Raw genomic sequence first — 23,785 nt, 5'->3', positions numbered from 1 at the left:
TTGTTGGGTGGTTATCAAATGGTATTCTTATAGCAAAAAATAGATATGATGGTAGTTGGTGGATATTTTACACTGTTGGGTTATCCCTCCAACTTGGAGGAAGAGGCCCATAATAAATAATAATGTTATTTTGGGCTTAGTATTATGTTTAGTTCCATGTGGGGTTAATATATTCTTAAACCCATATGATGACAAAGTTGGAAGGGCTTTGTATCATAATATAGATGCTGCTAGAAGGTAAGAGTGTGATCAGAAAACACACACGCCCAAAACAGAACAAGCAGGAACGATTTTCTCTGTTTTCTACCTTGAGAGCTGCTTCGTTTTTGGCTCCGATCGAGGGTCATACGTGGTCCGATCGACGCCAAATTTTGACACAGTGTTCCTGGCATATCAACCTACATATCCAACGTTTGGATTGTCGTTTTGTTCTCCCAAAGTCGGTATTTTGTACTCAGCCCTAAATTCTCCATAATTGTTGTTTTTCCCTCTTTTGAGTGGTTTTATGGAATTTAGTTATTCCAAGAATGTTTCTTGATGTTTGTAGCACCTCTAGTATTGTCTAGGGAAGATATTGGTGTACCTACTTATTTATTGTTGATTAGTGGAAGAGTTTGGTATCGTTCTACGGTGCCCGTGGAGGTTTCCCTTGTTGGGGTTTTACCACGTAAATCATTGTGTGCTTTATTATTATAGTTTGTGGGCTGTTTATATTTTATTTCTTGTTGTTCATATTACATTTGGTTGAGATTGGTTGTGATTGCCATTTTTACAACACAAGTGGGAAAGTTGTTTATTTGTTCTCACTACACATTGGGTGTTGTTTGTGATTACTTTCCCAACATCTTGGTATCAGAGCCAGGTTTAATCTCTGTGCATTTGGTGTGTTGTTAAAAATGGATGATAAAGTTGGTGCATGGGATGATTTATTTGAATTCTAGTAATTACTCCGTGTGGAAAACTAAAATGGAAGATATCCTTTATGTAAAGGATTTGTATGAACCAATCTTAAATAAAAATATTTCGACTGGGTTGTTGAAAGTGAATGGAAAATTTTGAATCGAAAAGCTGTTGGCACAATTAGACAATTTGTTGACATGAGTGTACTTCAGCATATTGCCAATGACACGAATGCTTATGAATTGTGGAAGAAACTTGAGGCTATGTATGAAAGGAAGAATGCCTTAAGTAAAGCGTCATTGATGAGAAAATTGGTGAAGTTGGAGTACAAAGATGGTGATAGCATAGTAGTGCATCTGAATGATTTTCAAGGTTTGGTCAACCAATTGTCTGCAATGAAAATGTCTTTAGATGATGAGCTGCAGGCTTTGTTACTACTTTGCTCTTTGCCAGAGAGTTGGGACACCCTTGTGGTGTCACTTAGTACCTCTGCTCCTGAAGGCAAGTTGACTATAGAAAGTGTAAAATCTAGTCTGTTGAATGAAGAGACTAGAAGAAAGGAGATGGGATTTTCAACTCAGAATGAAGCTAATGTAGCCCAAGATGCCAACAGGGGAAGAAGTAAAAGTAGAACTTCTCATAGCAGAGACAATTCCAGGGGGAGATCCAAGTCAAGAAGCAAGATCATTTGCCACTATTGCAACAAGCCGGGTCATGTTTAAAGATTTTGCAGAAAGATGAAAAGTGATAGATCGAAGGAAAGAAAAGAAAAAGGTGAATCCTCCGAGCAACAAACATAAGAGAAAAACATCACAGCTGTAGCAACCAGTGATGATTTGCTTTTTATTGGTGATCAAGGTTACTTAAACCTTGCTTGTGATGATTGCACTTGGGTGATTGATTCGGGTGCTTCATATCATCTCACTGCACACAGAGAGTACTTCTCATCCTACACTAGTGGAGATTTTGGTAGTGTAAGAATGGAAAATGATGGGTTATCTCAGATTATTGGAATGGGTATGGTGTGCCTAGAGAGTTCTACTGGTTGCAAGATGATCTTGAGAGATGTCAGACATGTACCAGACATCAGATTGAGTTTGATCTCTACTGGTCTGCTCGATGATGAAGGTTACTCTAGTCACTTTAGTGATGGAAAATGGAAGCTCTGTAAAGGTAACTTAATATTGGCCCGAGCTAAGAAGCAGGGATCTCTTTATGTGATGCATGCCAGACCTTATAAAGGTGAGATAAATGTTGATGATGATTCTCCTTCATGTGACTTGTGGCATCAAAGACTTGGTCACATGAGTGACAAGGGTATGAAAATGCTTGTCAAGAAGCAGTATCTCCCTGATGTTTCAGGTATGTCTTCAAAATCTTGTGTTTATTGTTTAGCTGGAAAGCAACATAGAATTGCATTTCATACACGCCCTCCATGTAGAAGAAAGTATCCACTTGATCTTGTTCACACTGATGTATGTTCTATGGATGTCAAATCCCATAGTGGTGCTCAATATTTTGTTTCTTTTATTGATGATTAATCCCGGAAAGTGTGAATTTATGTGTTGAAAAGCAAAGACCAAGTTCTCTCTTCATTCAAGGAGTTCCAGGCTAGAGTTGAGAGAGAAATAGGCCGAAAACTCAAATGTGTCAGATCTGATGATAATGGTGGAGAGTATAGAGGACCATTTGAAAACTACTACAAAAATGAAGGTATCAAGCTTGAGAAAACAGTTCTAAAGACACCTTAGTTGAATGGAGTTGCAGAGAGAATGAATAGAACAATTGAAGAAAGAATCAGATGTATGCTCTCTCATGCAAAGTTGCCAAAATCCTTCTGGGCAGAGGCACTAATCACATCCGTTTATCTGATCAATCTTTCCCCTTCAGTTCCTCTTGATGGTGATGTTCCTCAAAGAGTATGGACAGGGAAAGATGTCTCCTACAAACACTTGAGAGTCTTTGGATGCCGAGCATTTGTGCATATTCCTAGAGATGAAAGATCCAAGCTTGATAAGAAGTCAAAGCAGTGCATCTTCTTAGGGTACTCGGAAGATAACTTTGGGTACAAGTTATGGGATCCTGTTGATAGGAAGGTCATTAGGAGTAGAGATGTTGTTTTCTTTGAAGACCAGACCATTGAAGATTGTGAAAAGTCAAAGAAACAATCATCTTCTCAAACAGTCAACCATGATCCTGTTTTTCCACAAGTTCCTCCTAGAGTTGAAGGGGGATAGGTCCAGCAAGATGAAGAAATGGTTGATGATGGTGACAATGCTGATGATGAGCAATCTGAAAATGAACAACAAGTTGTAGAGCCACCACCACAACCTGAAGTAAGAAGATCCACCAGGGAAAGACAACCTTCTCAAAGATACTCATCAAATGAGTTTGTCTTATTGTCTGATGGGGGAGAACCTGAATGCTTTGATGAAGCAATGTCATATGAACATACCAAGGAGTGGTACAATGCCATGCAAGAAGAGATGAAGTCATTACATGAGAACCATACCTATGATCTTGTAAAGTTGCCTAATGGGAAGAAAGCACTCAATAACAAGTGGGTGTACAAGGTGAAGACTGGAGAAGATGGCAAATCGCCTCGATATAAGGCAAGAATAGTTGTGAAAGGTTATGAACAGAAAAAAGGGGTTGATTTTGATGAGATATTCTCTCCAGTTGTAAAGATGTCTTCAATCCGAGTTGTTCTTGGTTTGGCTGCCAGCTTAGATTTAGAAGTGGAACAACTTGATGTGAAAACTGCATTCCTCCATGGTGATTTAGAGGAGGAAATTTACATGGAACAACCAGAAGGCTTTGAGATCAAGGGAAAAGAGAAGCTTGTGTGTCACTTAAAGAAGAGTTTCTATGGCTTGAAACAAGCACCTCGACAATGGTACAAGAAGTTTGAATCATTTATGATTGACCATGGCTACCACAAAACACATGCTGATCATTGTGTGTTTGTAAAGAATTTTGTCGAGGGTGATTTTCTTATTCTCTTATTGTATGTTGATGATATGTTGATTGGTGGTAGTGATACTAACAAGATTGCTAGTCTTAAAGCCAGTTTGAGTAAGACTTTTGCAATGAAGGATCTTGGTCATGCAAGGCAGATTTTGGGTATGCACATTTCCCGTGATAGGAAAAAGAAGAAACTATGGCTATCACAGGAAAGATACATTGAAAAGGTGCTGCAAAAGTTTCACATGGAGAAGGCTAAGCCCGTGAGCTCTTCACTTGCAAGTCACATGAAACTGAGTTTGAGTCAGTGTCCCGCAAGTGATAGTGATAGAAAAAAATGAAGAATGTGCCTTATGCATCTGCTGTGGGTAGTTTGATGTATACCATGGTATGTACGAGGCCAGATATAGCTCATGCTGTTGGGGTAGTTAGCAGGTTCATGTCTAATCCTGGAAAGGAGCATTGGGCAGCACTGAAATGGATTCTCAGGTTTTTCAGAGGTACTTCTAGAGTGAGTCTATCCTTTGGTCCCGGACAGCCTGTGTTAGATGGCTACACAGATGCTGATATGTCAGGTGATGTTGATTCTAGCAAGTCCACTTCTGGTTACTTGATGACATTTGCAGGAGGAGCAGTCTCATGGCAATCAAAATTGCGAAAGTGTGTTGCTTTATCGACTACTGAGTCGGAGTATATGGCAGCTGTTGAAGCTGGTAAGGAATTAATTTGGATGAGAGATTTTCTTGAGGAGTTGGGTTTGGAGCAAGGAAAATACCTACTCCATTATGATAGTCAAAGTGCCATCCACCTTGCCAAGAATTCTGCCTATCATTCTCGAACCAAACACATTCGAAGGAGATATCATTGGATTCGAGAAGCAATAGAAGACAAGTTATTTGAGCTTGTTAAGATTCACACTCATGATAATGGTTCAGATATGTTGACGAAGATCTTGCCCAAGGATAGACTTGTTGCTTGCTTGTTGAAAGTGGGTTTGGTCGAACCCCCCAAGTAGGAGTGAGGGGGAGATTTGTTGGGTTATCCCTCCAACTTGGAGGAAGAGGCTCATAATAAATAATAATGTTATTTTGGGCTTAGTATTTTGTTTAGTTCCATGTGGGGTTAATATATTCTCAAGCCCATATGATGACAAAGTTGGAAGGGCTTTGTATCATAATATAGATGCTGCTAGAAGGTAAGAGTGTGATCAGAAAACACACACACACAAAACAGAACAAGCATGAACGATTTTCTCTGTGTTCTACCTTGAGAGCTGCTTCGTTTTTTACTCGGATCGAGGGTCAAACGTGGTCCGATCGACGCCAAATTTTGACATAGTGTTCCTGGCATATCAACCTACATATCCAACGTTTGGATTGTCGTTTTGTGCTCCCAAAGTCGGTATTTTGTACTCAGCCCTAAATTCTCCATAATTGTTGCTTTTCCCTCTTTTGAGTGGTTTTATGGAATGTAGTTGTTCCAAGAATGTTTCTTGATGTTTGTAGCACCTCTAGTATTATCTAGGAAAGACATTGGTGTACCCACTTATTTATTATTGATTAGTGGAAGAGTTTGGTATCGTTCTACGATGCCCGTGGAGGTTTCCCTTGTTGGGGTTTTACCACGTAAATCATTGTGTGCTTTATTATTATAGTTTGTGGGCTATTTATATTTTATTTCTTGTTGTTCGTATTACATTTGGTTGAAATTGGTTGTGATTGCCATTTTTGCAACACAAGTGGGAAAGTTGTTTATTTGTTCTCACTACACATTGGGTGTTGTTTGTGATTACTTTCCCAACAAACACAAGGCCCTCAATTCTAGTAGTTGTCCTCCTGAAGGCAAAAGAAAAAACTAAATCTAATTACAAATTGTTCCTTTTCAATTTTATCTAGTGTAATGTTGGATGCAAATTTAAAGAGATTAATATCTATTTGCTGTTTTTCTTCTTCTCCTCTATTCTCCCAAAAAAAAAAAAAAAAACCATTAATTACTCTTCCATCTCTTCCTATTCACCAAAAAAAAAAAATCTTTCTAATTTAACTTAGCACAAGATCCCTACTTTTATGAGACGGCCTTGATGTTATGGTTCACCGTCCATTAATGATTCATCGGTATCTTGTCTAGAATCGCCCCCATAATTAAGGATCATCTACATTTTTTCTTCAACTTTCATCAATCCATGCATATCCTTAAACTGTTGAGATCTCAAGCTAACATTAACATAGTGAGAAAAAGTTTGGATTTTGGAGAAACGGTGTTGACCTTATATTTGGAGACTAAAAATAAACTTTGGAAGAAAATTATAATCTTTGAAAATAAGCCTGTAAGAAATTTAAGACCCCATATGTCCCTTGCTTCACTAGGGTATGGAAGAGCATGGTAGGTGGCCCCCCGAATATCCTAGATTGCTTCATGAGGGAATGATTGAGAATGGTATACATTAGAAGGTGTCATAACTTAGAATCGGATGTAGATAACAAATTCATGACCGATTTTAGGTTAAGTATGTCACTCTAGAGGATCTCAACACGTCAGTAGTTGGGGTCAATTACACTAGCTTCCTATAATACACGTGAGCAACATAGAAGCTGGTACTCAATAAAAAAACGCACAAGTTACAAACTGGAAAAGGGTCATTACAGAAACTTTTGATTAAAAGCTACTTAGTACTTACTAAAACAGATCATCTACAATGTTATCAGGTGCATTGAGAATCACTTACATACTACCATAACAGGAATTTTAGCACAAAACACATACTGTTTAACATCTCTTCAATTTCTACTAACATTTTACTAGCTAGTGTTTCCCATCAACATTGAACATTCCAACCTCTACTTTGTTAACATCTACTACACAGTCGAACCAAAAACGTCATCCAATTCACACCTCTACTCTGTTAACATCTACGCAGACCTACAAAAAAGTTATCCCATTTTCGACGACTACATGAAACCTGCTTCAATTCCTTATTCAAAGGCCCATGATATCCCTGCCTTGATTTTTGCCTCTTCCTCAGGTGTAAGATCATTAACAATGTGGAATTTCTCTCTTATCTCTTCGGGTGTCTTTCCTTTCATCATGTCTGCCACACATTTGCAGGTTAAGTCTAGCAAGGACTTGATACTGAGGTAGTTTGCAGCCTGGAGAATACAAGATTATTATTAATCAAATGCTGTTAACATTTATAATATAAGCCCATGTTTTACCAATATTGAGACACAACATGACCAAACACGAGTTTTAGACATGAACTATCAACACAGAATTATACTAATTCCAAGTATAAAATTTTTTGCTAATAGTTGATATTTTTAATGAGCCAATAATCCCAAGAAATAATCATTTTCAAACTCTAATTCTCAACACACGCGCACATACACCTCTTGAATTACAAGATCAACTTTCGGTTCTTGAATATCAAATGGACAGTAACAAAATCCCAAAATTTTCAGCAAAAAACATAGAACTCCAATGTACTAACAAAACAACAAAAACCGCGAAGTTTTAACAACAATGATCAGTACCAAAACCATAAAATTTTAAGAATAATCTTCGAGCCCACACATATGACAGATTGTTAAGGAATTCTTGATTCTATTCTAGAAAAACCCAAAGTACAAATGAAAGTAAACAATCGCAAAACAAAAAAAAAAAATTAAGTTTACAAAATCAAGAAACAGAGTACAGAAATATTAATTTAGAAATTATTCGATAAATACTGAATCCCATTAACCAAAACACTAATTTATTCATAACTGTAAACATAAGTATACCAAGATCGGCAAAAATTAAGCAATTCATCAAGTAAGTCACCAAAATAGAAATTACTCACCAAAATAGTATCAAACAAAGTATCCTGGTCACAGTTCTTGAAAAAAGACTCCCACTGTTTGTTGACTGAAATTATTTGGTCCAATTCACACATGTTGGAGCAGTACTCAATGACTTTAGCCAGAATTTTTGAGGTAACATTTGGCAAAGGAACTATCTGATCACCAGAAATTTCTTGCAACAAATTCTTGATTGTTTCAGATTGTAAAGCAGCATCTTCATCGACGTCAAATAATTCGTTATCGGCGCTCTTTAGCCGTATCTTCTTCTTTTGTTCGGATGTGGAAGAAGAAGCCATTGAAATTGATTGTTTAGACGTAGAGAGAAAAACCGTAGAAATATGTTGGTGGAACAGAATTTGCACAGAGAGCTCAAGTGTAGTTTAGAAGTAATGTAGTACTTAATTGTTGTACTTCTATTTATAAAGGAAAGTGTAAAGTATTTGAGTCTATAACTACTAACTACGGATGTCTCATTTCCCGCCAAGAAAATCCCCCTTCTTGTGCAAGTTAAGCCCAAAAGTGGAAGTGTGAGTATAGACTATCCTTAAAATAATAAAATGGGTTGTGCAAGTTCTTCCTTACTCCCCAGAGCATGTAGTAGAACTATGCACTTGTAAGCATATTTTTTTTCATATCTGTTACATATTTTATTAAATGAGTAAAATTAATAGGTCCGTTTAGTAGGGCTTAAAACATTTTCAGTGTAAAATGATTTTAGTGGAAAACAAAATTTTAAAATTAGTTTTTCATTGTTTGGTTCCATGTAAGAAAAATGATGAAATGAAGCAAAAGTAAGAAGGTAGTGAAAGCAATGCACAAGAGAGATAAGGAAAGACAGTTTTCCCTTCATTTTGAAGGAAAAGTGATTTTCCATCATTGGAAGAGTAATTTTATTCTAGGGGAAAATGGTTTTACACTCATTTGCCAACCAAACGATGTAAAACTGAAAATAGAGGAATACAGTTTTTCAGGAAAACGTTTTACGCCCTACAAAATGGAGCCTAAATGTGTTAATAATAGACAGAGAACACCTAATTTCAGATTTGTAGCCTTTGTAGGTGTTCTTAGGAGCAATATAGAGGCTTTCTTTGCTCTAATATACTTCCTCCGTTTAGAAATAGTTGCACCATTTCTATTTTGTGCACTATTCACATCTTACACTTATATTGTCTTTGGTGATTTATATTTTAGAAAAAACATAGTCATGTGGGATCTTGTTAGATTTGTCTCGATGTAAATTTTTTTAATATCAACTTTTTATAATTTTTACTTATTGATAATTAAAGATATTAATGGTTGAAATCATGCATCGGCATGCGTGAAAAGTAGAAACGGTGCAACTATTTCTAAACGGAGGAAGTATATTTTAAAGTAATAGAATTTGATTATGTACAAGTAAAATATTGTAAAAAAAAATTGATACTTTTCAGATTTATGCTATGGTGACGGTAATAAGATCTCATATAATCATGAAAATTTTGTTGTCAACAAATTAATGAGATTCTAGCTTTGACTCCAAAAAAAAAATTGTTGGTGCCAAATCAGTTTGTTGACGTCACTAGTAGAATAAATGCTATTTGCTGCGGTGGTATTGCTGCGGTTTTACCCATACGCAGCAATATATCACGTAAAAAGAAAAAAGTAAATATAAAATAAAGATATTGTTGCGGTTTCAACCTAAAACTGCAGCAATATGGTGTCACCACGAAATTTTTTTAAAAAAAGTTGACTATTTGACCAACATATATTGCTGCGGTTTTTGTCAACAACCGCAGCAATATATTAAAATCATATTATAAAAATAATATTTTAATATATTGCTGCGATTTTTGGGAAAACCGCAGCAATATTGTTAAAAAATATTTAAAAAAACGTATAAAACGCGTGAGTTAGGGTTTTCATTCTCACAATCTTCACCCGCCTCCTTTCATTCTCTCACTCCTCACCCCGCCTCCTTTTTCATTCTCTCACTCCTCACCCCGCCTCCTTTCATTCTCTCACTCCTCACCGTCACTCTCATGGCTCACCTCACTCTCACGGCTCACCCTTCACCCTCATCCTCACCTTTAAACAAACCAATTTCCTTCTCTCTCACTCTTTCTCCTTCTTTTTCTTACTGTTTCACGAGATTTCTATCCAATCACTCACCATCTTCGACTGTCAACGAATAGTCATCGGCTGTCAACGAATAGTCAGCCACCATCTTCGACCAACGAGTCGTCGGCCGTTCGCACCATCTTCGACCAACGTCGGCCATTCACAACAAGAAACCAAATCATCCCACTCGCACCGCTCCATCTTCTCCCTCTCTTTCGTCCTCACCATGGCGAAGCAACATTAGAATTTGTCGATTTTCAGCAATTTTTGTTTTTTTCGTTTTTTTCATGTTTTATAGATCTATTTTTTTTTCAGCAATTTTAAGTAATTTAGGTTAGCATCTTTTTTTCGTTTCAACAATTAACATTTTGATTGTAGGGGATTAAGGACGGCGGACTCCGATCCCCTACGATTCCTTTCCTTCACTGGATGGTCCGCAAATTCTCACCTCAAGTCCTATTTCTGTCAGAAACCAAATCTAATGAATCATCTATTAACCAGTTAGCTATGTATTTAGGTTTCTCTAGTGCAGCCACCGTTGAACCCATAAATAACGCAGGTGGGCTGGCTTTATTTTGGTGTAATGATGTAAAAGTAGATGTCAGTAGCAGCTCCACTAATCATTTTGCCTGTATTATCAACGATGTAGTTGATAAAGCTATATATAAATGGAACCTTATTTTGCTGTATGGATCGCCGTATATAGAATCAAGGAACGATGTCTGGGAAAGAATAACCCAATGCTTACATCAAAACCCTTGATAGCCTCGTTATGGGAGATTTTAATCAGGTAGAGTTCCTAAATCAAAAAATGGGCGGGTCCGATCACATACCAGGAAAAGAAGATTTTGCTTTATGAAGAAGCAACATGGGTCTATCAGAGTTGAACTTTCAGGGACAATCATTCACCTGGTGCAACAATAGGTTGGGCAATGATAGGATTTATGAGAGGTTGGATAGAGCTTATGCTACTGAAAATTGGATGCATAAATATTCAGAAGCCACAGTGTTAAATCTCCCTATCTTAGTCTCTGGTCATAGCCCTATCATCATGCTAACTTCACCATTAACATACAGAAGGAAATCACCAATAAAAATGGAGGCCTGGTGTCTTGGGTTTGAAGAGATTACGAATATCATAGCTAGTCAATGGCAACAACAAGTTCAGGGATCACCAATGTTCAAAGTTGCGCAAAAATGTCGCCAAATAAGATTTCGTTTATTCAAATGGTGCAAGGATTTTAAGGCCTCAAATAATATTGCATGGGAAGATTGCCTGAACAAATGTGGTGAAGCCCAATCTCAATTCCCTAATATCACTGACGGGGAACAAGATGTAAATGTATTAGGAAGAGCAGAGAAAATTTGGAAATTCAGCTCAAATATTGGCAGCAGAGGGCAAAGAGCAAATGGAAAGCGTGGGAGGATACAAACACTAAGTGGTTCTATAGGAAAGCGAAGCGACGTAGACGTCGAAATGAAATTTTGATGCTTAAAACAGCGGAGGGAAGCTGGATCTCAAAGAAGGATGACATTCATCAGGAACTAACTGACCATTTTACTCGCATATATCAAGGAGTACGACACAATGAAGATTTTTGGGAAGAATTATCCACAATTCAAGACCTCATTCCTCGGATATCTGCAGATCACCAGGTTGATCTAGTCAAACCAGTTACGATTGAAGAAGTCAAAGGGGTGGTTTTTGATATGGGTAGCCTTAAAGCCCCTGGTCCGGATGGTATCCCTGCTGTGTTCTACCAAAAGTATTGGGGTATAGTGGGGGAAGATATCTGGAAGGCGGTTTCCCATTTTTTCTCTACAGGGTTCCTTCTCCTGGAGCGGAATTTCACTAATATTTGTCTCATCCCCAAAACAGATAGGCCTGAAGAAGAAGGACAATATCGCCCAATTAGCCTTTGTAATGTGATATATAAGATCATCTCGAAAATCATCTCTAATAGGCTAAAACCTATTTGTGAAGAGCACAGTCTCCCCTTTTCAAAATGCGTTTGTACCTGGTCGACTCATGTCAGATAATTACCTCATTGCCCATGAGCTAGTTAATGGTACCAAACAGCGGTCTAAGGGGAGGCAATCAATTGCAGCTCTGAAGATTGACATGTTTAAAGCCTACGATAAAGTTGATTGGGATTTTTTGGCATGGCTGCTAGACTATATGGGAATCCCTCCCCTTTGCCGTCACTGGATCATGCAATGCGTCACCACCGTCTCATTCTCACTTCTCATAAACGGAGAACCATCAAGAAGATTCAAACCCTCGTGTGGTCAGACAGGGAGATCCTCTTTCCTCATATCTCTTCATACTGGTTATGGATGTTCTTTCTAGACTTCTAACTAAAGGGATGAGTGATAACATTTTTCAAGGGATCCGCCCTTCTAGAACAGGGCCTCTTGTGTCTCATCTTTTCTTTGCAAATGACTCATTGATTTTCTTTAAGGCGACTCCGGAAGCGTGCGAAGGTGTAAAGAATATCCTTGCCAAGTTCAGCAGGTTATCAGGTGAGGTCATTAACTATCATAAATCCCTCATCATGTTTAGCCCTAATACAGATTGTGACAGCCATCAGCGTATGAGATCGATAATAGGTACTCCTTCAGCGGAGACGATCGGGAAATACCTAGGATGTAACATTGAGGTGAACGGGAAAAACTCGAGACAATTCCTGCCTTTGGTCGAGAAAGTAGAGCAACGGATCTCAAGCTGGCACCATTTATCCCTCTCTATAGCAGGTCGGAACCTGCTTATTAATGGTATCCTCTCTATGCTAAGCCTGAATATCCTCAGCGTCTTCCTAATTCCGAAGACTACAATAGAAAAATTGAATTCGATTTTCGCAAGATTCTTATGGGCTGGATCCCGGATGTCAAAGCCCATATTCTGGAAAAGTAGGGCTTCCATTGAGCTGCCCAAAGGAGGAGGAGGGTTAGGGATCAGAAATTTTCATATGTTTAATAAAGCTCTCCTTACAAAGCAGGTTGTCAGAATTCACACTGAAAGTCACTCGTTGATTTCCCAGTTTTACTATGCAAAATATAAAGCTTCCCCGGTGAATGCAGTTTTAAGAAAGACAAAGCTGGGCAGAGTATCTTGGGGTTTCCGAGGTCTCTGTAGATCGGTTAAAGATTGTTCAGAAGGCTTTACAATGCAAATTGGAAATGGGTCCGACACAAGCATCTTAGAGGATAAATGGGTGAAAGAGGATCCGATTAAGCCCAAACAGGGGATAAATTTGGAAGCTCTCGGGATAAGGAGAGTCAATGATTTAATAAACCCTCAACAGCAAACTTGGAATTCATCCCTCATTCGAAGTGTTTTTGATCCGGCTACTTCTTTCCGAATTTTCTCCATCCATATCCCAAAGGAAAGCTTTAATGATAGGTATGTGTGGAGTGAATCAAAAGTAGGATACTTGAGGGTCAAGGATGTGTACGCCTTCTATCTGCGACTAAGGGGTGAATTGAATCTGACTCAGAATAACAGAGGCTTTTGGAGTAAATTTTGGGCTTCGGACATTATCCCCAAGTGGAAACTGTTTGTCTGGCGGCTTATTCAAAAAGCGCTTGCACTGAACTCCAATCTGTTAAAAAGAAATATCCCTGTTCAAGAGAACTGTTATTTGTGCATGTTAGATAAGGAAGATGAGAATCACCTGTTTAGGGACTGCCCCATCTCTTCGAGGGTGTGGTCGTCCTCTTATTTGGGCATTAACACATCATCGAGCAGAAATATCCCTATGCGGGATTGGGTCCAAAATTTCCTTAAGCTATTCTGGAAGGAAGATGGAACTCAATCAGAACGAGCCAAGGAGTTTATAACCACCCTCTGGGTTATTTGGATCCACAAGAATAACATAGTTTTCAGAAATCTTCACGAGGATCCAACATTTATACTTCGGAGAAAGGAAGGTCTACTTAAGGAATGTGAGGAGGGTAAAAAGACGAGGGAAGCAGCCTCAGATTCATCCAAGTCTTGTACGAGAAACCCGGCAGTTTTGCTTCAATCAGTGGATTTTCGCCACTTGGATTGGTACGTCATGGTTGTAGATGGAGGGTGGAAAATGAAGAAAGGAAGTCACCCCCGGGCAGGCATTGGATGGTCCGTGTCGTGGCAAGGATCGACAGTTTTTTAGGGTAATAAAATGATTATAGCCTCGTCTTCGCTCCAAGCGGAAGCGTACGCTCTATACGAAGGTCTTGGTGAGGCTCTAAGGAAAGGACTTCGGAAAATTCAGATTCTCTCGGACTCCACGAACTTAATCCAATATATAGGTAGTCAAGCTCAAGATTTTGAAATCGCATCTCTAATCCATGATATCCGAGCTATGCAAAGGAAATTCGACCAATGTATATTTCGGAAAGTAAGTAGAATAGAAGTTCTTCCAGCTCATAAGTTAGCGATAGCTGCTAGGCAGGGTAAGATTAGTAGTTAATCTGTGACTGTTTGTTCTTGTTGCCAAAAAAAAAAAAAAATTAACATTTTGATTTTTTCTGTATATCTTTCAATTTTTTAGGTTATTATTCTTTAGGCAGATTTGATTTGATTTTTATCCTGTACTTCAAATTTTGTTATAAATTCTTTAGGCAGATTTGTTATTCTTTAGTATATGAGTGTAATGAGTTGAGTAGTTAGTTTTTTTTTTTTTTTGGGATGAAGGCAAATTTATGGTTGTTTGTGTTTTAGTTATTTTTGGCACTCTATTCTCGTACTTGAATATCGTAAAAAAAATTTTTTTTTTGAGTTGTAGTTCATATTGCTGCGATTTTTCTAAGAAACTGCATCAATATGCCTATTTTTTTAAAATTAAATACAGTATAGTGCTGCGGTTTTGGCCTAGAAACCGCAGCAATATAATTAATACCTATTGATGCCCCCTTAATTGCTGCGCGCCCTAAACCGCAGCAATATGCCACTTTTTAACCGTAGCAAATAGCAATTATTCTAATAGTGCGTTGCAAACAAGTCAATGCACACCCAATAGTTTGATACTGAGCCCCACAGGAGTCTTAGTCCCTGGGGTTTACTGGTTTTAATTTGATAAAACCTTGATGCTAACGTACTTTGTTGTAATCTAATTGGTTAAATTACAACGCCTAATAAATTCAAGCGAAAAACATTAAATAGAACAAGACGTGTTATAATTAATCCGTTAATTAAAGCCAAATATTCTCATTCACATCACAAATTTCTAAAATAAACTTTTATAACACATATGAGGATAATCCAGGTTGGGCAATTAAAAGGAAAACAAAAAAAATGATTACATTCATGAGTTCCGGCTAAAACTGGGGATGAACAAACTCGTTACTAGTACATGCTCTAGATCGAAGAACTAAACTATAACCCCCACAAGGGGGTTGACTAGGCTACGCTAGAAAGAAGTCGCAAGTTGTGTGTGTTGTGTTTGTTGTTGTTTGCTTGATCCTATCATCGGTCACTTGTATTTATACACCAATATGATACGTAACTTCCATGCATCTTTGGAGGGAAATGATTTGAATCAGTTTTGATTCAAATCATAACTGTTTTTCTAGCGTTGAAGTATGCATGTTTTGATGCTCACGTAGCTTGCCTCATGATCATGTTGTTAACTGCTCATGCCTTCGTCTTTGTTTGACTTCCATCTCCTGAATACTTTACTTGGTCCTTGACTTCTATTGACCTTATTTCATGGGCTTTTGGTCCTTGACTTCTCTTGACCTTTTTTCATGGGCTTCATGATATGATTGGACTTTTATATTAAATCCTTTCGAGGCCTAATACAATGTACCATAATAAATGTTTATTCATCATCTAAAAATGGTAGTAACAAATTGCCCCCTAATTTGTGAGGTGATGTGGTCAGAGCCCACAAATTATTAGCAAAGATCTGCTTTTGATGGTTATAACTAATATCCTTCAACAATATTCTGAACGTGGCTTCTTCCATTGTTCTAAGGTGGTCAACATGTCTTTCTCTAGGATGACTAAATTTAGTTGAAAAAAAATAATCTTTCGTGTATTCCCTCACCTCTTCTTCTAGCCATTGTGAAATCCATCAAGAAAGTTCGTTTAGGACGTAGTCCTATAGGGTAATGTTGTAATAGATCCACATCATGGATCATGAGATTATGTCGTATATGGTACGCACATTTGTATTGCACTAGCTCTCTTGAAGATGACCCGTCCACCATTCTATAAATCTTTACGCTTTTTGTATATCCTTTAACAAAAAGCTTTCTTAGATATCTCCAGGACATATTAGGTTGCCACATTTCTTCCATTATGGTTTTACCCCATGATTTGCAATTCAATAGAGAAGTAACTTGATCAGCCTTTTCAAGTTTAGGAAATATTCATTCTTGCATTAGATCTAAATTTGATCCTATTTGAAAGGCTTTAGATATCCTTCTGTATGCTTCAAATCCTTGTGTATGATAGGATTATCACCAAAACATTTTTTAATAGAAGAAATCCATTTAGACTCTCTCTTCATAAATTCATCCTTATCTCCAGATATGATATCCAATGCCTTATGATGATTTGGACATTTTAATGGATATGGCGCATATTTTAGGGCAGATTAACGGAACATGGATAGGCGAGTGTAATCCATTTGAAATCCTAAACCTTTAGAGATTGTATATATATATATTATGTATATATATATAAGGATTTCAGTTTTTTCATCCACTCATTTTCTTTACTACTCAATTCATAGGGACAGTTTATTGAGAAACATAAGCATAGATAGACACGTACTATTTGTATTTCATTTTGATGAAACAAAATTTAATTGTTTAAAACAATCAAGTACTTAACAACGCATTTAGGAAAATTATTATTAGAAGTAATTTCATAAATATTCATAATACAATTCACCTATTTGTAGATAAATTGTTGATTACATTTTAAATTAATTGAACGCATTTATAGACAACTTTTGAAGATGTTCTCTACATACAAGTCCTACCATGGCATGGCTTTCCATAGCCTCTAATTCTCGCCCTACAACACTCCTTGTGATCCAAAAATAGTGGTCATCTTCAAGGGAGTAGTTGAATATGACTTTGAAGATAAGCCTATGGTAATTGTTGCCATGCGTTCCTCCTCTTGTTCAAGGCTAGATACATCCATGAGAATAAATTTTCTTGGGCCAGAGTTCCAAAAGTTGACATACACACTTGAAGTGTACTTTCCTCCCCTCAGCTTAATCTTGACCTTCTTCTACTCTCACCACTTTGACAGAAGTTTGGGTACAGGAGAGAATCAGGCATTTTGCATATGCCCAATTTAGAGTCTGTGGCCTTGGGAAATTGAAAGTATTAGTTACCTTTTTTCCCCACTTTTTACAGACTGTTAGCAGTTGATCTTGTGAACTTTCTGCTAGCCTTGGCCATATGTGGGTAGATAGCATATCCATATTGGCACCAACTTTGATGGCGCTTGATTCTGCTAACGCCAAGTCTTATGGCTCCACTATAGGATTGGCGCCAAATATCCTTGCCATTTTCTCCTCCCATTTTGTTGTCTTAGTTGTAAGTTCTATTGTCTATCAATCTAGAAATAATAGCAAACAATACTAGAACAACAAATAACAAAGCAAGAAATAACACACAAGAACTTTTACGTGGAAACCCAAGAATTGGGAAAAAAACCACGAATATGCACTAGGAATCGATGAATATTCAAGAAAGATTACAAAAGCGCTCAAGAACTCTCTCTATAGTTTTTTCTCTCTCTAATATGTGAATAATGATGAATAATACAATTAATGACGAATTAGGGCATCTATTTATACTCCTCCTTCGAGAAAACGCGTTTTACGGACTAAACGCCGGGCTGCTCGGGCGAAATCCTCCCGACCGGGCGGGATTTCACTTTTCCAAAGCTGCTTGTGTGCCTGACTTAAAGTGCCCCGGCGAAATCCGCCCGACCTACCCGGGCGAGGAATAAGAGGAAACAGTTTCGTCAGTTCTTCGTAAAACAGTCATAACTTTCTCGTTTCTCAGCGGAATTGGGCATATGACCTATCTTTGGAAAGCTCTTGGAACAAGCTATCACCTCCAATTTGAATCACATCAAAACCATCTATAGATTCAGATATATGTGCATTCAAAGTCAGCCTTATGTCTCAAATGATGTTTTCCCCAGTAGTAGAATAAATGCTATTTGCTGCAGTGATATTGTTGCGGTTTTACCTATACGCAGCAATATAACACGCAAAAAGAAAAGAAAAAACATAAAATAACAATATTGTTGCGGTTCCCGCCCAAAACCGCAGCAATATTGTTCAACGGATACATTTTCAAAAAAATGTGGGGCCCTGGCCAGCTAATATTGCTGCGGTTTCCACATAGGATCGCAGCAATATGTTAAAAAATATATAAAAAATATTATTTAAACCTATTGATGCGGTTCTTATACAAAACCGCAGCAATAGGCTTTTAAAATTAATAATAAAAACAAATCACTTAGGGTTTTAAGGTATTTAAGCGCTCCTCTATTTTCACATCCTCCTCTTCATATCAGTTTCACGCCCTCCTCAATCCCCCTCTCACTCTCTCCTCCTCTCTTCCTTTCTCTCTCTCCTCCTCTCTTCCACTCTCCGATTGCCCTTCTTCGCCTGTGTAAAAATTCTTTCGACGCTCTCCTCTCCGGAATCAGCTCTGTTCGTCACACGTTCGTCGCACCTTCGTCGCCCAACTCCTCGTTCGCTCGACTCCTCTTCGTCGACCATCGCCGTTTGACTGTTTTTGAAGATAAGCGTTTGACAATTTGGTAATGTTTATTTATTTATTTTTTTCGATTTTCATATTTTGATTTGTAATAGATTTTTATTTTCAGATTTTTCGACACAAATTTTACAAATTCTCATCAACAGCCAGTAGCACTTCTAAGGTTGAAAGAAAGAATTACATAAATGTACGTGCCAGACAAAAGTAATTTAGAGTCGAAATACAGATATGTCGGGCACTGTGTTCAATATTTAAATATGCTTGCAGATCATCATTTGGGCCAAAATTTTATCTTGGCTTGAGGAACCTTCATACCGATACACAGGAAAGAGCCAAGTATACAGGACATACAGACCGTTGGTTGGAATCGAGGGATCTCGTAAGAGTTTCCGGAAAGGATTATGCTTGTATTGAATTTGTTAGTAACATTGTTGTATACTTGTATGTGTACACTTAGTGTAGTGGATCTATCTATTTGAGTTTTGACATGTATTCTTTTTGTACATGGGAAAACAAAGATTTGATGTAATACTGCAATCTGGGTTGTTCATTTTATGGGTGACTTCGTTTTTTTTGCAATTTGCAGACTCATCTTGTGTTTTTTAGCTTTTTTTTTTTTTACTTTGCCTTTCTTTTCTTTTTTGTATTTTTCTTGTATATTTCTTCTTAATATGAGCTTGAATATTTTTTGTAAAAGCACATTTAAAAGTTCTTTATTCTTACTTTAAATTTGTTTCTTTTATTTTTTTTTCAGCATTTCTATTTTTCAAATTTGATGGTAAAATGCAAAAAATTTTTTTACCTATACCAGTACCTATTGCTGCGGTTTTGGCTAAGAACCGCAACAATATGTTATTAATTAAAAAACAAATAAGTAATATTGTTGCGGTTTCTGGCCCAGAACCGCAGCAATATTACGTGTTAACCAAATAAATGATTATTATATTGATGCGGTTTGGCCTAAAAACCGCAGCAATATTTAAAGATATTGTTGCGGTTTAAAATCGCAGCAATATAATTAATACCTATTGCTACCCCCTTAATTGTTGAGCGCCCAAAACCGCAGCAATAGGGCACTTTTCAACTGCAACAAATAGCATTTATTCTACTAGTGTCCTCTACACAACCTCATCTCCACACCCATACACCTCCATGAGCTCCATATGATGCCATATACCCAACAATCTCCCACTTGGAGATAGGTGTAAGTGAAGAAAATTTCATACCTTCATCATCCTCTCATTAATCCTCCTACACACAACTCCCACTGCAAAACCATTGTCTAGTCGTGTCCAAACCATGACATACCTCAAGCATCCCATGACAACACATCTCCTCTACACCAAGGAAAATGACATTGAAGTTTGCACCAACTCTAATACAAAAGAATAAAGTCTACACCGACTTTGATTCTTAATACTAAACTCCAAATCATTGCACCATCACTCCATGAACTTACACACCCTCCTACCCCGGAGGTCGGATCACCTTAGAGACAAGCCAACCAAATGAAGATCCCTTCCTCTACAACTAAGGAAGATAACCACTTCCTCTCTCCAAAAAGAAGCACATTGAAGTCTCATCAAACTTCAATAAAACAATTACCACCTAAGCCAAAGAAGCTTCTCATTGTTCTAAAAGCAAACTCACATTGCTCCCACTCGAACAATACACCCTTTGTTCCACTTAGGATTTCCGGCACAACATGCTTGTGTCCGTCCTTCACCTTGTGCGCTTACCGGTCAATTTGCCACCGGGATACCGCTTCACCACGGTTCTCATCCCTTGCCCACTATCGATAGTTTTCCGACCAAACGACACTTTACATGAAGTTCTCATCCCAATCCGGACCCCTTTATTGTGCTCCCCATGGTGTAAAGTGTTCCACTCCTTGTCCCACGAGCTATGATCATTGCTCCCTTGACAATCTTCCAAGAACCACCATCAAACACAACCTTGTAACCCGATGTAGCAAGTTGGGCTACCGATATCAAGCTTTTCTTCAACCTTGGGATAACTTGACATTCTTCAACTCCAACGAGCCACCATGAGTGAGTTTCACACTCACATCACCTTTCCCCATGACTTCCACTGCCTTGCCATCCGCAAGATAGACCTTTTCAAGTTTTCCGGATTTGAAATTCCGAAACAACTCCTTGCATGGTGAGGAATGATGAGAAGAACCGAATCCAAGACCCATGATCCTGAGCACCCAACCAACTATTCCTAATCATCCATGCTTACCATCAAAGCATCGAATCGTACTCGAAATCAAGTTAGTTGATCATCTTTTCTTCATCATCACTTTCTTGAACCTTCTTCTTCCCTGTCCCATTCACTTTCTTAGGACAATCTCTCTTTAAATGTCCTTCATTACCACACCCCAACAAGTAACACTAGCCCTGCCTTTTGACTTACTCGGCCCCCTTTGACTCCGATTTTCCCTGAAAGTTCCTCCCTTTTCCCCTCCCTCTACCTTCTGCACTGTATGCTCCAGATGATTCTCCACTCTCCTTCCTTCGAATGCTCTCACTCAAAATCAGATCACGGACAACATCATAAACCAATTTTCTTTACCAGAGAGAATTACTAACACAGTTACACAGTTTCCCAGCAGTAGGTAAGAGGACAACAAATTAGGGCTTTCACTTCATCCTCAAAGACAATATTAACCGAAGATAACTGACTTATTAATGAATTAAATTCATTAATATTTCAGCAGCAGAACTACCATTATTCATCTCTAAATCAAACAAACGACGCATCAGATATACCTTATTCATTGCGAGGGCTTCTCATACATATCTGACAGTGCTTTGATAATTGCCGTTGTTTTGATATCCTTGAAATTGAACGCCACAGTCCGAGCCAATGTCAACCGCACCACCGCTAGTGCCTACCTATCGAGTACCTTCCACTTAGCCTCTTCAATGTCAGGGCTTTCAGACAAAGGTTGATACAGTCTTCTGATATAAGATGTCTTCTATTTGCATCTTCTAATATCCAAAATCTGCTCCATCAAACTTCTTAATTATAATCTTTGCATCCTGCATTGTTAATTATTCTAGATCTAGACAATAAACCAACCTAGCTCTTGATACCACTTGTAAGTTCTATTGTCTATCAATCTATAAATAATATCCAACAATACTAGAACAACAAATAACACAGCAAGAAAGAACAGTGTTTCTTTCTCTAAATTCTCTGTCTTCTCTATTTAAAAAAAAACCCCACCCACCTCTAACCCTAGGAACTCGTCGGAGTTCCAACGCCGTGTAGGTTTCCGGCAGGTTTTCTGGCGAGTCCTCCTTGTTTCTTTTCACCGTTTCTAAGTTTCTTAACTTGTGTTTTAGTTCGTATGAGATTTTAGTCCGTCTCATTCCATCGGCTGATAAGAACATGGTTTGATTCTTCTATTTTCTCTGCCAGAGACGAAGGAAGGAGGGATCTTAGTTCTTATCTCCCACTTCCTGTTAGTTCGTCGTTCTCAACGGGTTCCGTAGTTCTCTCTAGGTTTTAATTTGTGAAGTTTCCGTCTGTTCAGCGTCGTAGTAAGGAGGAACTACTTAGATCTAGTGTTACTTCCTCCGCAACCTCTCTCCAAAACTTCCTCGAACGGTGCCGTCGATAATCTCGCCGATAAACGTAATGTTTAGGGTTAGGGTTTCTTGTTTGGGTTAGGAAGTGTTAAATTCGAAATTGTTTGATCTGTGTTAATAAGGAATTGGCAACCTTCTACTAAAGCTAACCTTGTCGTCACCGTCTTACGATTTCAGAGTTACCTCGATCTTGACGGTAAAGGTAAAGATTAGGTTAATTAGGATTCCTGTTTTTGTATTAGGTTTTGGCGATTTACTTGACTTTTTCCCCTGTTTTGTTTGGTTTTGCGGTGCTTAGATTTGCTATGCTAGCTGTTTTTTTTTGTCTCAAAATGTCTACTATTTGTTCTTACTGTTAGGTAAAGCATTTAGATTCATATCTAGGTTCAATATTGCATTATATTCTTAAGTTGTGTTATTCTACTCCTATTCGATATGTTTTCTTGCTTTAGATGAATTCAGTTAATGAATATGTATTTCGAGTATTATTAGAAAAGCTTGAGAATTAGGAGCACTTAAAAAGAAGCTATAATGCATAAGGATCGTATGGATATGACATAGTACGAGTTTGAGCGAAAACGAAGCGGAAAATCATTAGAAGAAATGTGAAAAGGAGTTATATCTACACTTCTGATCATAATTTTTGATGTGATTCTTATAATAGAGTAATTCCAGCATCTCTATTATATATGTGAAGAGGGGTAGGACACCAAAATATAAAAACCCCTATTTTACCCCTAATAAATTATGCAAATTACTTCCAATAGAATAAAAGAAACGGAAAACAGAAAAAAAAAACATAGAGAAATACAGGTTTTACAATCGGTAACTTCTCAATATCCCCGTCAAAAAATAAAAAAACTTCTCAATATCAAAACCATAATTTTTGAAAGATACAAAGCAAACCAGAAGCGGATACATAGAAGCCTGTCAACCGCAAACACCATCCTGCATTGTTACTTTTCTCTTAAGTTCGAACTCCAAATTTGGAAAACTGATCGCTTTCGGGTTAATTGCTATTTACTGATTTTTTTTCTCTAAAACTAACCTTCATTTCTCCATTCTTTTCCTCTCTTCAAAATTTCAGAGACATGACATTTTACGACATCAAGTTCAACAGGTGCGATTTTCATAATTGGACATTTGCTTGCTCTGTTCTATCTGAATTTCGATTAAAGGTGAGTTTGAAATTTTCAGTTTTTTAAAAAATGTTTTGCTTCAAATTTTCTGGGTTTTCCTTCAATTTTGTCTGAGTTTTCTCGAACTGAAATCTTCCAGTGAATAATGAATTACTGATATTTTGTAGTGGTTTTAGAATAGTACTAATGTATCTTTATCTGTAATAATTTTGTGAAAATGAAGAATTAAAAGTTAAGAAATTTGATATTGTATTCAATTATTCATTGATCGTGCACCAACAAACTGCATGGCAGTTAAAAAAACAAAAAGACTAATCTTTGATGCAATATCCAATAGTGATACATTAAACAATTTGTTGCTTAAAATGAACAGTCAACAAATTGATGAAAAACTAAGCAACAGAAAGAGTAATTGCCGACAAGTCAAAGCCTATTCATCTTAATAATAAGGTTGATTCTTTTTTAATGATTAAAGGATGGTAATGAAGTTTTTCTTTTTTAATGATTA

The 23,785-nt window shown here is 37.5% G+C and overlaps 2 protein-coding genes across 2 annotated transcripts; one reads left to right on the top strand and one right to left on the bottom strand.

Annotated features, from left to right (window-relative positions):
- Positions 1 to 6,596: 6,596 nt before the first annotated feature.
- On the bottom strand, positions 6,597 to 8,057 carry LOC104905620 (SKP1-like protein 1B). Its single transcript, XM_010694210.3, has 2 exons — positions 7,703 to 8,057; positions 6,597 to 7,010 (listed from the first exon to the last, which is right to left on the bottom strand). Exons 1-2 carry the CDS (start codon positions 7,997 to 7,999, stop codon positions 6,837 to 6,839), a joined length of 471 nt encoding a protein of 156 aa, XP_010692512.2. The 5' UTR covers positions 8,000 to 8,057; the 3' UTR covers positions 6,597 to 6,836.
- A 2,611-nt stretch (positions 8,058 to 10,668) lies between these two features.
- On the top strand, positions 10,669 to 11,289 carry LOC130589610 (uncharacterized). Its single transcript, XM_057390972.1, has one exon. The coding sequence runs from the start codon at positions 10,669 to 10,671 to the stop codon at positions 11,287 to 11,289; it is 621 nt and encodes a 206-aa protein (XP_057246955.1).
- The last annotated feature ends 12,496 nt before the right edge of the window (positions 11,290 to 23,785 follow it).

Source organism: Beta vulgaris, chromosome 1, assembly GCF_026745355.1.
Source record: "Beta vulgaris subsp. vulgaris cultivar EL10 chromosome 1, EL10.2, whole genome shotgun sequence".
Classification (NCBI taxonomy): domain Eukaryota; kingdom Viridiplantae; phylum Streptophyta; class Magnoliopsida; order Caryophyllales; family Amaranthaceae; genus Beta; species Beta vulgaris.
This window is presented reverse-complemented; position numbering and strand designations above follow the sequence as displayed.

Excerpts from the sequence above, each read along its gene's own strand:
- LOC104905620 (XM_010694210.3), bottom strand. The coding sequence starts at position 7,999 with ATGGCTTCTTCTTCCACATCCGAACAAAAGAAGAAGATACGGCTAAAG. Across the intron at positions 7,011-7,702 it reads CTTTGTTTGATACTATTTTG|GCTGCAAACTACCTCAGTAT; the intron begins GTGAGTAATTTC and ends TGTATTCTCCAG.
- LOC130589610 (XM_057390972.1), top strand. The coding sequence starts at position 10,669 with ATGGGTCTATCAGAGTTGAACTTTCAGGGACAATCATTCACCTGGTGC.